The 15,408-nt window shown below is 53.9% G+C and overlaps 1 protein-coding gene across 1 annotated transcript in view; it reads right to left on the reverse strand.

Moving 5' to 3' along the window:
* RASAL3 (RAS protein activator like 3) overlaps positions 1 to 12,778 on the reverse strand; it is a 16,529-nt gene extending 3,751 nt beyond the window's left edge. Inside the window, 17 exon segments of the mRNA XM_017893716.1 lie at positions 6 to 325; positions 975 to 1,093; positions 1,187 to 1,388; positions 1,484 to 1,720; positions 2,943 to 3,087; positions 3,342 to 3,486; positions 4,088 to 4,320; positions 4,323 to 4,400; positions 4,403 to 4,628; positions 5,099 to 5,197; positions 5,302 to 5,428; positions 6,966 to 7,021; positions 7,823 to 7,884; positions 7,993 to 8,071; positions 8,235 to 8,371; positions 12,241 to 12,586; positions 12,714 to 12,778. Coding sequence (XP_017749205.1) covers positions 6 to 325; positions 975 to 1,093; positions 1,187 to 1,388; positions 1,484 to 1,720; positions 2,943 to 3,087; positions 3,342 to 3,486; positions 4,088 to 4,320; positions 4,323 to 4,400; positions 4,403 to 4,628; positions 5,099 to 5,197; positions 5,302 to 5,428; positions 6,966 to 7,021; positions 7,823 to 7,884; positions 7,993 to 8,071; positions 8,235 to 8,371; positions 12,241 to 12,568 — 2,593 coding nt within the window. The 5' untranslated portion in view covers positions 12,569 to 12,586; positions 12,714 to 12,778.
* Positions 12,779 to 15,408: the final 2,630 nt, after the last annotated feature.

Consider the following 15,408-nt stretch of genomic DNA (forward strand, 5'->3'; position numbering starts at 1 on the left):
CCAGGGTACCGACGGCTTCCGAGGCAGCGAGGCGGAGTCCCGGGTCCAAGGCCGGGCGCGGGGCGCCGGGCCGGTGCTCAGGGAGCCTTTGGGTCGCGGCCAGGGCCCCGCAGATTGGCGGCGGCGGGCAGGACGCCGGGTCGGGACACTCTGCGTGCGCTGCACCGGCCGGGGCCGCCGCAGGGGCCGCTCTTCGTCCGGCTGTGGCCGGGCCCAACTCTCTGAGCGGCGAACGCTGCGCAGAGACTGGCTCTTGGAGATGAGAGGGGTGTGCTTGGGGAGGTCCCGGGGGGCCAGGAAGCCGGGCTTCTCCCCTGCGGAAAGGCTAGGGGTGGGATGGAGGATCTCAGACCCTCTACTGGCCCCTGAGACGACTCCATCCCGACCTGACCAGAAGCGACCTCACCCCCAGGTGAACTTGTCCTTTTTTTTTTTTTTTTTTTTTTTTTAGACAAGTTCTTGCTCTGTCACCCAGGCTGGAGTGCAGTGGCTCCATCATAGCTCACTGCAGACTTGAATTCCGGAGCTCAAGCTATTCTCCAGCCTCAGCCTCCCAAATAACTAGGACTGCCAGCGCATGCCACTACACCCGGGTATTTTTTTTTTGGTAGAAATGGGGGTCTCCCTATGTTGCCCAGGCTTGTCTTAAGTTCTTGGGCCTCAAGTGATCTTCCTGCCTCAGCCTCCCAAAGTGCTGGGATTACAGGCATGAGCCACTGAGCCTGGCTCCTGTTCTTGACTTCTAATACTGTCCTCTCTATGACCCTTGACATCACTCCACCCTAACCTCTCCTCTCATCCCCGACCTCAAACACACTGTGACCTTTGACCTGACCTTTTCTATAACCTGTGATTCCAGTCTGACCCTGGGCTTGCCCTCTGCTCACAATGATCCATCTTCACCTCTGACCCCTGTCTGAGCCCTGCTCCTTCCTGTTCCCACCCATCAGACTCCAGACCAGACTTGAGGTTACCTGGAGTGGACCTGGGCCGGGGGCAGTGGGAGACGCATTGGCACTGATACAAGCACAGGCTGGCCCTCCTCGATGGCTTGCAGGATGGTGGGCAGCGGTTCCAGGGAGTCTCGGGTTGTCTGGTGAGGCATGCAGGACAGAGACTGAGCAAAATCTATGTGGTCAGAGTCTCCCAAGCCTTCTTGCCTCCCTACTCTGGGTTCAGGCCATACCTGGTCAAGCTCAGCAAAGATTGTACAGAGCTGGGCATGCAGGACAGCCAACTGGAGGGCCAGGTCACCGCTACCCTGGTAACCACTGGGTGCAGCATCCACATCCACCATGGCCACCTGGTCCAGGAAGCGTTGCATGGCTGGTCCATGTTCCTCCAGGAAGCTATTCATGAAGCCCATGTAGGCCTCCTTCTCACCAAACCTGGATCAGGGCCAGGCTGGGTGGTTCAGGTCAGGCACCTGCCACCCCCACACTCCCAGCATGGTCCCCCGCACCCCTAGCTTCCCAGTACTTACGGGGCACGGTTGGCAAGGTTCTGGATGACCTTGGCAATCAGTGTGAGGGTGCGGGCTGGGCCGGGTGCTGGATGCTCTGGTGCTAAACCAAAGAGGCTGGGTGCCAGGATGGCGGGGCACAGGAGCCGCAGGAAAAGGGAGGCGCACACCAGTCGGGGGCCCAGCACCTCAGAGCCACGTTCTTTGCATGCTTCTCGCCAGCTTGAGAACACGATGCCCAGCTCCGCAGGGAACCAGCTGGTGCAGAAGAGGCAATGAATGGTCAGATGGGGAGGCTATGGGCATAAAGGTTAAAGTCATAAGGTTGGGAGTCCCAGAAGCATTGCATGACTAGTCCATGATCCTCCAGAAAGCTATTCATGAAGCCCATGTGGGCCTCCTTCTCACTGAACCTGGGGTCTGGGCTCTAGGATTGGGAATATCTGAGATAACAATGCTTGGGGTTATGAGTCAGCATGGAGCCATGGCTTATGTGTAGCTATGGCAATCGCTGGGGATAATACTCTTATAGTTGGGGATACAAGGTCACATGAAGACAGAGGTTATGAGCTTGGATGTACTTAGACACGAGATTGGAGAGCCAGAGTACAAGATATAAAGTAGGATTGGGGCTCCGGAAGTCACCTAGGGTCAGAAGTCACTTGATTGAAGTCAGGGATTAGGTATGCAGGTTAACCTAGGGTCAGAGGTCAAGGGATTGGAATCCCAGGTCTCCTGTGATCAGTTGCATGGGATTTGAGGTGGAGGGTCACTTAAAGCCAGGGATCATGGACTTGGGGCATCATCTGGAAGCAGAGGTCATAGGATTGAGATTCTATGTTAACTGGAGCCAGTGGCATGGAATTGGGTGTATGGAATCACCTGTGGTTACAGGACAAGGAATTGGGTCTCGGGTTACTTGGGGTCAGTGGTGATAGGGTTGCATGGTGATAGGGTTGCCAGATGTAGTAAATGAAACTTCAGGACATCCAGTTAAACATGAATTTCAGATAACGGAGTGATTTTTATTTACATTTTTCCTTTTATTTGGGACAGGGTCTCACTCTGTCAACCAGGCTGGAGTGCTGTGGCATGATCATAGCTCACTGCAGCCTTGAATCCTGTGCTCAAGTGATCCTCCAGCCTCGGCTGGGAATACAGGTGCATGCCACCATGCCTAGCTCATTTTTAAAAAGCTTTTTGGAGCAATAGAGTCTTGCTATGTTGCCCAGACTGGTCTTGAACGCCTGCGCCTGGGCTCAAGCAATCCTCTTGTATCGGCCTCCCAAAGCATTGGAATTACGGGCGTGAGCCACCATGCCTGGCTCAAATGAGTAATTTTTTAATATAAGCATGGTCCCAATAATTGCATCAAATTTAACTGAGTGTCTCCTGTATTTTATCTGGCAACCCTAAACTGGAGGTTAGGGCTAGCATGGTAAGCGGGGGTGGACTAAGGGGCTGGGGCCCTGATTCTCACTCGTAGGAATGGATAATGGTTTCGAAGACCTCCTCGCAGCTGTTCCGAAGTCTGGCCTGGTGCTCTGGCAGCTCCGAGGCTGAACACTTGCTGGGGTCCACTTCACAGTCCTCAGTGGAAGCACAGAGACGCCGCACAACCTGTCCTGCAGCCCAGCACAGCCGGATAGGGGCTGGGACCATGACCACCAAAACCCGCCACACCCATCCTCCAACCTTGTCTTCAGATTATTCCGGAGGCACCCGACATCTTGGGGAGCTCCCAGTTGTCCCCAGGATCCTAGCACCCCCAAAACACCACTCACTACCAGAATCCAGGTTGCTCAAGGACTCCTAGAACTTCACCCAGGTCCCCTAGCTCACCAGCAGGCCACTGACGCGGACTCTTCCCCCAGCTCACCCAGGGTCTCCTGGAGGTAATCCTGTGCCACGAGCTTCATGTACTCATCGATAGCCTTGGTGGCCAACGTGTTTTCCCGGAACAGCAACGCCTCACGGCCTCCACAGCGCGCCAGCTCCGCAGTGCCCAGGTCAGTCACCAGCGCCTAGGAAGGGCAGGGGGTCAGGTTGCACTGGATGCAGACTAAGTCCAAGGGAATTCGGATCCTTGGCTCGTCCCTCACACCAGAGGCACAGGCCCCGCCCCTCGTAGCTGATGCTTAGGCCCAGTCTTTACTGCTGGGGTTCATAACCGAGGCCAGAACTTCTAACCCTCACAGCAGAAATTTAAACCTTTTAGCGCTGGGGTTCAACCTGGGCCCCGCCCCTCGTGCGTGATGCTCAGGCCCCTTTCGCAGCTGAAGCTTAGGCTCCGCCCTTCAAGGTGTCTCACCCGTTATGAATGATAATTAGGCCCCGCCCCTCACAGCTGAAGCTCAGACCCAGTCCTTCAAAGTGCCCCGCCCCTTACAGGTACAGCTAAGACTCCGCCCCTCACAGCTGACGCTCAGGTCCTGCCCTTCAAGGTGCCCCTCCCCTTACAGGTGACACTTGGACCACGCCCCTCACAGCTGACGCTCAGGTCCCGCCCTTCAAGGTGTCTTGCCTCTTACAGGTGCAACTCAGGTCCTGTGCCCCAATTACCGCCCGAAGCGCGTTATCGGTCTACCCCTGGTCGCCCGGGTCCGCGCTGTCGCGGTGCCGCACCTGTGCCCGGCCGGTGGCCCGCAGCACGCGCACCATGGCTGCCGCCAGCTCCTCCTTGGCCTGCGCAGGCAGCGCGGGCTCCAGGGCCCCGCAGAGGCGCGCGTAGTGGAAGGTGAGGAACTCCGCCAGCTCCTTGTAGCGCTCGGAGGGCAGCACACGCAGGCGACGCGCCCGAATCCGCGCCCGCAGCGCTGCGCCGCGCGCGTCCAGGAGCAGCGGAAACCAGCGCTCCAGCCGGCGGCGTGCGCGCGTGGGCGCCCAGCTCCTCCAGCGACAGGGCCAACGCGGCCCAGCACCGCGCTTCCCGGGCCCAACCGCGCAGCCTCAGCGACAGGCGACGTGCCGTGGCAAGCGCCTCGAAGTGAAAAGCGCTCGGCCCAGAAGAGCTGGCCTGGCCGGCCCGAGGCGCCGTGCGTGCCAGCAGTGCGCCATCCAGCCACAGCTCGGCGCGCACGCCGGGTGCCCCCGCCGCTGCCCGGGGAAGCCCCTTCGCCTCGTGCACCCACACGCTCAGCCATGTCTCTTCCCGCTCCACGTTGTCCTGCAGATGGGAGTGGGATGGGGGAAGCGTTTTGATTTGTTGGCACCCCAAAGAGGGCACTGCAAGTGAAGCGCCAAGCCTCAAACCTAGTGCGCCGGGTCCCTAGTGAGATTGCTGGGCCGTTGGGGAAAGAAATGGGAGTCCTGAGGTGGCTACGCGGAAGTTTTCTAAAGCTTTTCTGGGCTCTCCGGGAGAGTTCGGGGCTCCAGGGCATAGAAGAGTAGTACTGTAGTGAAGACTTCGCGATTACTTGGTAGGCAGGGCTTTGGGTGCATATGGGGTCGAGAGTGGACAGAAGGGGCGGGTCTGATATTCCCGGGGCTGGTAATAGGTGGAAAGGGAGTCTTGGAGCCTTTGCAACGATGCAGGCCGGGCAGGTGTGTTGAGAGAGCTGGCTTTGGGTAGAGTGGAAGGGGCGGGCCAGGCCTGTGGGCGGGGTCTCCGTGTCCCGCTTTATTGAGGGCAATGACCTGGGTGGGCTGGAATTGGCGACGAAGGTCCTCGATCCAGCGGTCTCTCTCAGCGGCCGAGCGACAAGAGAAGCAGCGGCTTCCGCCCGTCCACGTTACCTGTTGGGATGGAGACTCCAACAGTGTGCGATCCAGGCCAAGGGTGAAGCCAAAGGGTAGGAGGTGGGACTGAGGTGGAACCGAGGTGGATTGTCTGCACTTACCTGAAAGCAATGGGGCTCCCCCAAGAGGCTGGGGTGCAGTGGCCAGACCCGCACATCCCGCTCGGCGCCCAGGTCCAGTTCAGAGAGTGTGGCCAGCGACTCCCTAGAGCCCAGAGCACTGGGGGGCCTGGGAAGGGGCGGGGAGCACACGGTCGTTCCTGCCTCTTCCCATCCCCATAGCCTGAAGGGTGGAGGAAGGCCAGGAAAGACTTCAACCCAATTTGGATCCCTTTTCTACCCTGTGCCCCCTCCCCATGGCACCTCCTTACTTTTAGCATAAACTCAACTCCTGGTGACCTATATGACCAAGTAGAGTGCAGATGTTGTTACGTCATCTCCCTCCACCTAATCCATCACTTTCTGAGCTCCAACCTCCCTGGCCTTGTTTTATTTTATCTTATTTATTTATTTATTTAAGGCAGAGTCTTGTTTAGTGCAGTGGCTGGATCTCGGCTCACTGCAACCTCCGCCTTCCAGGTTCAAGCGATTTCCTGCCTCAGTCTCCCAAGTAACTGGGATTACAGGTGCCCACCACCATGCCTGGCTAATTTTCTAATTTTTGTGTTTTTAGTAGAGATGGGGTTTCACCACGTTGGCCAGTCTGGTCTTGAAATCCTGATCCCAAGTGATCCACCCGCCTCAGCCTCACCAAAGTGTGGGAATACAGGCGTGAGTGACCGCGCCCAGTCCTATTTATTTATTTATTGAGACAGAGTCTCACTCTGTTGCTCAGGCAGGAATGCAGTGGCACAATCTTGGCTCACTGCAACCTCCACCTCCCAGATTTAAGCGATTCTCCTGCCTCAGCCTCCTGAGTAACTGGAATTACAGGCGTGTGCCACCATGCCCGGCTAATTTTGTATTTTTAGTAGAGATGGGATTTCACCACATTGCCAGGCTGGTCTTGAACTCCTGACCTCAAATGTTCCACCTGCCTCTGCCTCCCAAAGTGTGGGATTACAGGTGTGAGCCACTGCACCCAGCCCTATTTATTTTTGAGACAGAGTCTTGCTCTGTTGCCCAGGCTGGAGTGCAGTGACATGATCTCTGTGCACTGCAGCCTCAACTTCCCAGGCTCAAGCAATCCTCCCACTCAGCGTCCCCAGTAGCTGGGACTACAGGTGCCCACCACCATGCCTGGCTAATTTTTGTATTTTTTGTAGAAGTGGGGTCTCACTATATTGCCCAGGCTGGTCTTGAATGCCTGGACTCAAGCAGTCTGCCCACTTTGGCCTCCCAAAGTGCTACCCGTGGTCCACTTCACCCAGCCCCCTTGGCCTTGTTTTTAGTTGCTTCTTTCTGCCTCTTGGCCTTTGCACTTGCTGTTACTTCTGCCTGGAATGCTTTTCCCACCCCGCTGTTGGCCTAGTTAACTTCCATCCACTCTTCAGATCTCAGATCAAGGGTCCCTTCCCTAACCCTCCCAGACCAGTTGATTGACTTAGCTCCCATTTTAGAGTTATTGTGTCAGACTTTGCCCGCACCCTGGCTCTGTGCTACGTCATTCAATGTCCTCAGAATCAACTGATGTGGGGCAGAACACAGAGGCTACAGGGGGTGTTTGGTGTAGATTGGAATGATGATGATGATGATGATGAGGAGGAGGAGGAGGAGGAAGGGCCAGTGTTGAACCTCAGCCCCTCCAGCCTCTCATACATCCTTACCCATCCCGGGGCTCCGACCTGGCCTTTTTCTTCTCTTTCAGCCTCTTGAGCAACCCCTGTGGGGAAGGGAATGTCAGCTGGACAGAAATCTGTGCTCCTTCTGCAGCTCCTTCCCTCACAAGATATCCCAGAGGATCTGCTGGTTTTGGAGGACCAACACCAAGCTCAGGCTGTATTAGCAGGAATAATAAGAGCAACCAACAGCTCCTAATTCTTTGTTCATTTGTTTTTTTAAGACAGGGTCTTGCACTGTCAGCCAGGCTGGGGTACAGTGGTGCAATCATAGCTCACTGCAGCCTCAAATTCCTGGGCTCAAGTGATTCTCTTGCCTTAGCTGGGACTACAGGTGAATGTTACCATGTAGAATTGGGGACTTGCTATGTTGCCCAGGTTTGTCTTGAGCTCCTGATCTCAAACAATCCTTCTGCTTCAGCCTCTCAAAATTTTGGGATTACAGGTGTGAACCACTGTGCCTGGCCCAAACTCCCATTTGTAAAGCATCAATCATATATTCTCGTGCACTATTCATTTATTTATTTAAGACATGGAGTCTCCCCATGTTGCTTAGGCTGGTCTTGAACTCCTGGCCTCAAGCAGTGTTCTCTGCTCAGCCTCCCGAGTAGCTGGGACTACAGCTGTGCACTGCCCTGCCTCACTCTTGCACTCTCTATTGGCTTCCCATAAACAACCCCTAGAGAAAGGTTATTTCATTAACTCCATTTGACAGACTGGGACTCTGAGGCCCAGAGAGGGTCAGCAACCTGCCCCAGATCACCCAGCAAGAGTGCCCTTTCAGCTGTGAGGGTCCAAGAGTCTTGGCTCTCCCCTCTACCTACTCCCTTCACTGGCTGCCTTACCCGAACGTTGTGGACCTGGTTGGGACCAGCAGTCTCTGGTTCTGTCTTTCCAGGCATCCGATCTGTGGGTAGTTATGGGTGGCAGGTTGGGGGGGTTGGAGTCATCTTAGATTCTGCCCCACTTTTAGAGCCTCCCAAATGCCCCAGGCCTTTCCACTCTTCAAGCTTACCTGGATCCCTGAAGTTCCCCATGGCCACGTGGATGCTGCCCTCGGAGCTAGCACTTCCCACCCGGGGCCTTCGAGGACCCTGTTCTCCCGCAGGAGTGGGTAGTCAGAGAGGGGAGGCAGGCAGGCAGGCAGACCGAGGGAGAGGCAGACGCCTTCCCATTATCCTCCCTCCAGCACCTGCCTCTGTTCTGCCGTCCTCCTTTTTCTTTCTTCCCTCCCCTTGCCCAGGTGCCCCTTCTCACCTCCTCCTCTCCTCCAAGCAGCACCAGCTTCCCATCAAGCAGGGTGAAGCCCCCAATGTCCCAGACAGGCACGTCGGGTGTGGGGGCCTCGGGGATCTGTGGGGTAGGGGGCTCTGGCTCCGGCTCTGGCTCCGGCTCTGGGAAGAAGAGGAGGCACTGGGGGACTTAAGAGACGTTTTCTCTCCCTCAAGCTACCCTTTCCATTCCCGAAGGCTTATGGTGGGTTCCCTCCTAGGTGCCCCCCGCCCCAGCAGCCGTATCGGACTGTACGACCTTGGGCAAGTTTTCATGTCTGTCTGGGTCTTGTCCCCACTAACCATGGGTAGCAGACACAGCTCACCTACCATGTGCCCAGTACCCTGTATACCACTCTACACACCTTCTTGCATTGAATCCTCCAAAAGCCATTCAAAGGGCTATGATAACAGGCTCAGAGAGGTTGAGTGACTTGCCCAGGGTCACGCAGTTTGTGAGTGGTTGGGCTGGGCTTCAGTCACAAGCATTCTTCTCTCTCTTTTTTTTTTTTCTTTGCATTCTTCTCTTAACCAAGACAACATGTAGGTCCGAGAGGTTAAAAAACAGGACAGAGTCTGGGCACGGTGGCTCATGCCTGTAATCCCAACATTTGGGAAGCCGAGGCGGGGCGGATTGCTTGAGATCTGGAGTTTGAGAACAGCCTGGGCAACATAACAAGGCCCTGTCTTTAAAAAATAGCCTGACGCAGCTGGGCTCCGTGGCTCACACCTGTAATCCTAGCACTTTGGGAGGCCAAGGCGGGCAGATCACCTGAGGCCAGGAGTTTGAAACTAGCCTGACCAACATGGAGAAACCCCGTCTCTACTAAAAATACAAAATTAGCCGGGCGTGGTGGCACATGCCTGTAATCCCAGCTACTTGGGAGGCTGAGGCATGGGAGGCGGAGGTTGCAGTAGCCGAGATAGTGCTATTGCACTCCAGCCTGGGCAACAAGAGCAAAACTCCATCTCAGGCCGGGCGCGGCGGCTCAAGCCTGTAATCCCAGCACTTTGGGAGGCCGATACGGGTGGATCACAAGGTCAGGAGATCAAGACCATCCTGACTAACACGGTGAAACTCCGTCTCTACTAAAAAATACAAAAAACTAGCCGGGCGAGGAGGCGGCACCTGTAGTCCCAGTTACTCGGGAGGCTGAGGCAGGAGAATAACGGGAACCTGGGAGGCGGGGCTTGCAGTGAGCTGAGATCCGGCCACTGCACTCCAGCCTGGGCGACAGAGCCAGACTCCGTCTCAAAAAAAAACAAAACAAAAAAACTCTGACACTGTGTTGCGTGCCCATATTTCCAGTTACTTGGGCGGCTGAGGTGGGAGGATCACTTGAGCCCCAGAATTCAAGGCAGCAGTGAGCTATGATCATGCAACTGCANACAAGAGCAAAACTCCATCTCAGGCCGGGCGCGGCGGCTCAAGCCTGTAATCCCAGCACTTTGGGAGGCCGATACGGGTGGATCACAAGGTCAGGAGATCAAGACCATCCTGACTAACACGGTGAAACTCCGTCTCTACTAAAAAATACAAAAAACTAGCCGGGCGAGGAGGCGGCACCTGTAGTCCCAGTTACTCGGGAGGCTGAGGCAGGAGAATAACGGGAACCTGGGAGGCGGGGCTTGCAGTGAGCTGAGATCCGGCCACTGCACTCCAGCCTGGGCGACAGAGCCAGACTCCGTCTCAAAAAAAAACAAAACAAAAAAACTCTGACACTGTGTTGCGTGCCCATATTTCCAGTTACTTGGGCGGCTGAGGTGGGAGGATCACTTGAGCCCCAGAATTCAAGGCAGCAGTGAGCTATGATCATGCAACTGCACTCCAGCCTGGGGCGACAGAGCAAGACCCTGTCTCTGAAAAACAACAGCAGGCCAGGCGCAGTGGCTCACACCTGTAATCCCAGCACTTTGGGAGGCCGAGGTGGGTGAATCACCTGAGGTCAGGAGTTTGAGATGAGCCTGGCCAACATGGTGAAACCCCGTCTCTACTAAAAATACAAAATTAGCTGGGTATGGTGGTGCACACCTGTAATCCCAGCTACTAGGGAGGCTGAGCCAGGAGAATTGCTTGAACCGGAGGGCAGAGGTTGCAGTGGAGGTTGCAGTGAGCCGAGATTGCACCACTTCACTCCAGCCTGGGTGAAAGACTGAAACTCTGTCTCAAAAAAACAACAGGCCGGGCGCAGTTGCTCATGCCTGTAATCCCAGCATTTTGGGAGGCCGAGGCGGGTGGATCACCTGAGGTCAGGAGTTCGAACCCAGCCTGGCCAACATGGTGAAACCATGTCTCTATTAAAAATGCAAAATTAGCCAGGTGCGGTGGTGCATGCCTATAATCCCAGCTACTCGGGAGGCTGAGGCAGGAGAACCTCTTGAACCCGGGAGGCAGAGGCTGCAGTGAGCTGAGATTGCATCACTGCACTCCAGCCTGGGTGAGGAAGTGAGACTCTGTCTCAAAACAGAAACAAAAACAAAATGGGAATATAAGCAGTGAGAATTAAATGAGCTTCCAGGAAACAGAAGGGCTGAATTAGCCCTCCCAGACTGCCTGTCTGTTCCCTCGTTTTTACCACCAGGAGCAATAAATGATAACTCCCGCTTATTAACGGATCACTTAAAATATGCTGGGCCCTAGCCTAGTGTTACATTCCTGAGCCCTAATTCTTGCAATATCCATTACTTTTCTAGATCCCCCTGTGTGACACTTAGCACCATCTCTCATTTTTTTTTTTCATTTTTTTTTTTTTTTCCTTTGAGATGGAGTCTCACTCTGTTGCCCAGGTTGGAGTGCAGTGGCGCAATCTTGGCTCATTGCAACCTCTGCCTCCTGGGTTCAAGCTATTATCCTGCCTCAGCCTCCTGAGTAACTGGGAGTATAGGCATGTGCTACCATGCCCAGATACTTTTTTTTTTTTTTTGTATTTTTAGTAGAGACAGGGTTTTGCCATGTTGGCCAGGCTGGTCTCGAACTCCTGAGCTCAGGTGATCCATCCGCCTTGGCCTCCCAAAGTGCTGGGATTACAGGCGTGAGCCACCATGCCTGGTCCATCTGTCATTTTCTTATTCATGTATTTTCAGTCAATTCCACTACACTGTGAGCTCCATGCGGCAGGGAGTGTCATCTGTCTCTTTCACTAGTGTGTCCTCAGTGCCTAAATCAGGACCTGGCACATACAACAGAAGCTCAACATCACACCTGCAATCCCAGCACTTTGGGAGGCCCAGGCGGGCGGAGCACAAGGTCAGGAAATCAAGACCATCCTGGCTAACATGGTGAAACCCTGTCTCTACTAAAAATACAAAAAATTAGCCAGGCGTGGTGGCAGGCGCCTGTAGTCCCAGCTACTCAGGAGGCTGAGGCAGGAGAATGGCGTGAACTCGGGAGGCAGTGCTTGCAGTGAGTGGAGATCGCACCACTGCACTCCAGCCTGGGCGACAGAGCGAGACTCCGTCTCAAAAAAAAAAAAAAAAAAAAAAAAAAAAAACTCAACAAACCTCTGCTTGAATAAATAAATGAATATGAGCAAATGAAATGATGTACTCTCCAAAATGGAGATCATTATTCTCATTGAACTGATGGAGAAGCTGAGGCTTAAGGGCTCAGAACAAAGACACGGAAGCTAGAAGGTAGAAGAGCAGGAGGCAGGCTGAGGATGGATATCCAGGTAGGAAAGGATGGGCTTGAGCCATTGAAGGAGAGACCCATTGGGGCCAAGAGCCATTTAGCCTCTGGATAATACCACCATGGGTCTACATTCATTGTTCCTTCCTCAGATGGACCCTCTGCCCACAGGACCCTGGCAACTCCTCCAACCTTCTTTAGGGAGAAAGAGGGAACAGGGTAGCTGGGCCCCAGCCACTTCCTGCTGGGCTTTCACACTCCCCACAACTTCCTGTGTCTGTACAGTTGATGCTCCGGAGGCAGACAAAACCCAAGCATCCGGCTTCCCAGCCCAGCCCAAGCTCAGGGTGGGGGAACCATGTACCTGGGGCCTCCTGCTCTGGCTCCGGCTCTGGCTCCGGTGGTGGGTTCTTATGCCTCCCCCAGAGGGCCTTGGAGAGTCGAAGGCGACTGGTCCGTGACTCCTTGGGAGGCGCAGACAGGACCCGACGGAATATCGAGCGAGGGGCTGGCTGGGTGCTGACCATGGGCTCCTGGTGGCTCAGGGCCCTGCCCCAGCCAGCAAAGCGGCCCCAGCGGAACCCTCCAGCCCCCTTCTCCCCACCGCGCCCTGTGTGCCAGCGGTAGGAAGTCAGCGGAGAGGGGGCTGCGGGCTGGGTTTGGGAGGTCGGGCTTGGCAACGGTGGGTCCATGGTGCGGCGGGGGGTCTCCTGGGGGGCGAGAGAATGACAGTTGTGCCCAGTGTCTGTCCACACACTGCCCTCATCTCGGTCCCCTCACCACCCTCAGCTCTGCCTTCAGGAATCCCCCTGCCCCCACCTCCACTGCCTCCCTTACCTTGGTTTCCTGACCAGAATCAGCAGCCGTCTGCACCCTGCCTGGCTTCCTCCCTCGGAACCCAACTCCACGTGACCCTCTCTGTCCCACCCCACCCCACAGCCAGTCTGGGAGGGCACAGTGGGGGCAGGATGCTGGAGGTTCAGGGGAGGAGAAGAGAGGAGGTGGGTTACTAGGCTTCTAGCAAGAAGGACCCAGACTCCCTCCCTGATGGGGAGGCAGCACTTGCCCCTCTCTCTGAGCCTGGGTTGCCTTCTCTGCAAAATGAGTACAGGCTGAACAAATGCTGGTGAGAATACAGAGCACCTAGAACTCTCAACCACAGTTGGCCGGAGTGTAGACCCATTCGCTCGTGTTGGGAAACGGTTTGGCAGGATCTACTAACACTATATTAGCTGGATCTTCTCTGACTCAGCAATTCCATTGCTGGGTAGACATCGGAGAGATATGCACCCCCGCAGTGCAATGCATAATAGCCCCACACTGGAAACAGCCCAAGTGCCCATTAGCGGAAGAAGGAATAAATTGTGATCTCTTCACACAGCAGAATATCATACAGCAGTGAGAACAAACTAATGAATAATTTAACTTGGGTGAATCACAAACAATGTTGAGTCAAAACCAAAGCCATAAAACGCCGGTAATCTGAGCTATTCAGGAGGCTGAGTTTGGGAAGTCCCGCTTGGCGACGGTGGGTCCATGGTGGAGGGGGTCTCCTGGGGGTCGAGAGAGTGACAGTTGTGCCCAGTGTCTGTCCACACACTGCCCTCATCTCGGCCCCCTCCCCACTCTCAGCTCTGCTGAGAGGAGGATCACTTGAGGCCAGGAGTTCAAGGCTGCAGTGAGCTGTGATCATGCCTGTGAATATTGGCAGTGCACTCCAGTCTGGGTGACATAGGGAGACCTCATATCTAACTTGTTTTCTCTTTTTCCCCTCCCTGCCCTCAGGAGACCCCATCTCTGAAAAGCAATAATAAATTAAACCCACCCCCCAAACCAATGAAGAGTATACACTTTGTGATTCCATTTACATAAAGTCCTAAATCAGGCAAAACCATGTGTAACAAGTCAGGATATCAGTTTCTTTTGGAGGCACTAGTGGCTGGGAAGAGGGCACAAGGGGGGCTTCTGGAAGATGGCCAGATTTATTATTACTCTTATTATTAATTAAGTAATTTATTGAGAAGGAGTTTTGCTGTGTCTCCCAGGCTCATGTGCAGTGGCACAATCTCGGCTCACTGCAACCTCTGCCTCCTGGATTCAAGTGATTCTCCTGACTCAATCTCCTAAGTAGCTGGGACTGCAGATATGCACCACCACGCCTGGCTAAGTTTTTTGTATTTTTAGTAGAGATGGGGTTTCACATGTTGGTCAGGCTGGTCTCAAACTCCTGACCTCAAATGATCTGCCTGCCTTGGCCTCCCAAAGTGCTGGTATTACAGGTGTAAGCCACCGTGCCCCGCTCTTATTATTATTATTATTATTATTTATAAATGAGGTCTATAAAAATAATATAGATTTCATAAAATAAAATATAATATTTATATTACATAGTAATATAAATAATAATATATTATAAATAATATGAATATTATTATTTTTTTGTAGATGAGGTCTGTCATCTAGGCTGGAGTGCAATGGTGCCATCATAGCTCACTGTAACCTCTAACTCCTAGGTTCAAGCGATCCTCTCGCCTCAGTCTCCCGAGTAGCTGGGACTACAGCTGCATGCCACCACACCTGGCTAATTAAAAACAATTTTTTTTTGTAGAGGTGGGGGTCTTGCTTTGTTGCCCAGGCTGGTCTTGAACTCCTGGCCTCAAGTGGTCCTTACACCTCAGCCCCCCAAGTAGCTGGGATAATAGGCACATGCTACCATGCCTGGCCTTTTTTTTTTTTTTTTTTTTTTTTTTTTTATTGACGTGAAATTCACATAACACAAATTTAGCATGTTCTTTTTTTTTAATAAGATTTTTCTTTTTTGAGACAGAGTCTTGCTCTGCTGGAGTGCAGTGGCACAATTATAGCTCACTGCATCCTTGACCGCCTGGGCTCAAGCGATCCTCCTACCTCAGGCTCTCGAGTAGCTGGGACCACAGTTGCATGCTACCTGGCTAATTTTTAACTTTTTGTCTGTTTGTTTTTTGTAGAGATGGGGCCTCACTATGTTGCCCATGCTAGTCTTGAACTCCTGGGCTCAAACAATCCTCATGCCTCAGCCTCCCAAATTGTGGGAATACAGGAATAGCATGAGCCTCCGTGCTCAGAGAGACGAAGCCTTGTTCTGTCACCCAGGCGGGAGTGCGGTGGCTATTCACAGGCATGACTGTGGGTCATTGCAACCTTGAACTCCTGGGCTCAGGCAATCCTCCTGCCTCAGCCTCCCAAGTAGCTGGGCCTGCAGGTGCATGCCACCATGCCCGGCTAATTTTAATTTTTTTTTTGTAAAGAGACAGGGTCTCACTATGTTGCCCAGGCTGGTCTCATACTCCTGGGCTCAGGTAGTCCTCCTGTCTCAGCCTCTGTAGTGGCTGGGACTGCAGGTGTGTGCCACCACACTTGGCTTAATATGTTTTATTTATTTAGCTGGGTTCTGGTTACATGGGTGTGTGCTGTTGTGGAAATTCATCAAGCTGTGCCCTTGGGAGCACTTTCTTATATCTTTGCTAGGCTTCCACAAATGCTTACTTGAAAG

This window comes from Rhinopithecus bieti, unplaced genomic scaffold, assembly GCF_001698545.2.
Source record: "Rhinopithecus bieti isolate Rb0 unplaced genomic scaffold, ASM169854v2 scaffold_23826, whole genome shotgun sequence".
Taxonomy (NCBI): Eukaryota; Metazoa; Chordata; class Mammalia; order Primates; family Cercopithecidae; genus Rhinopithecus; species Rhinopithecus bieti.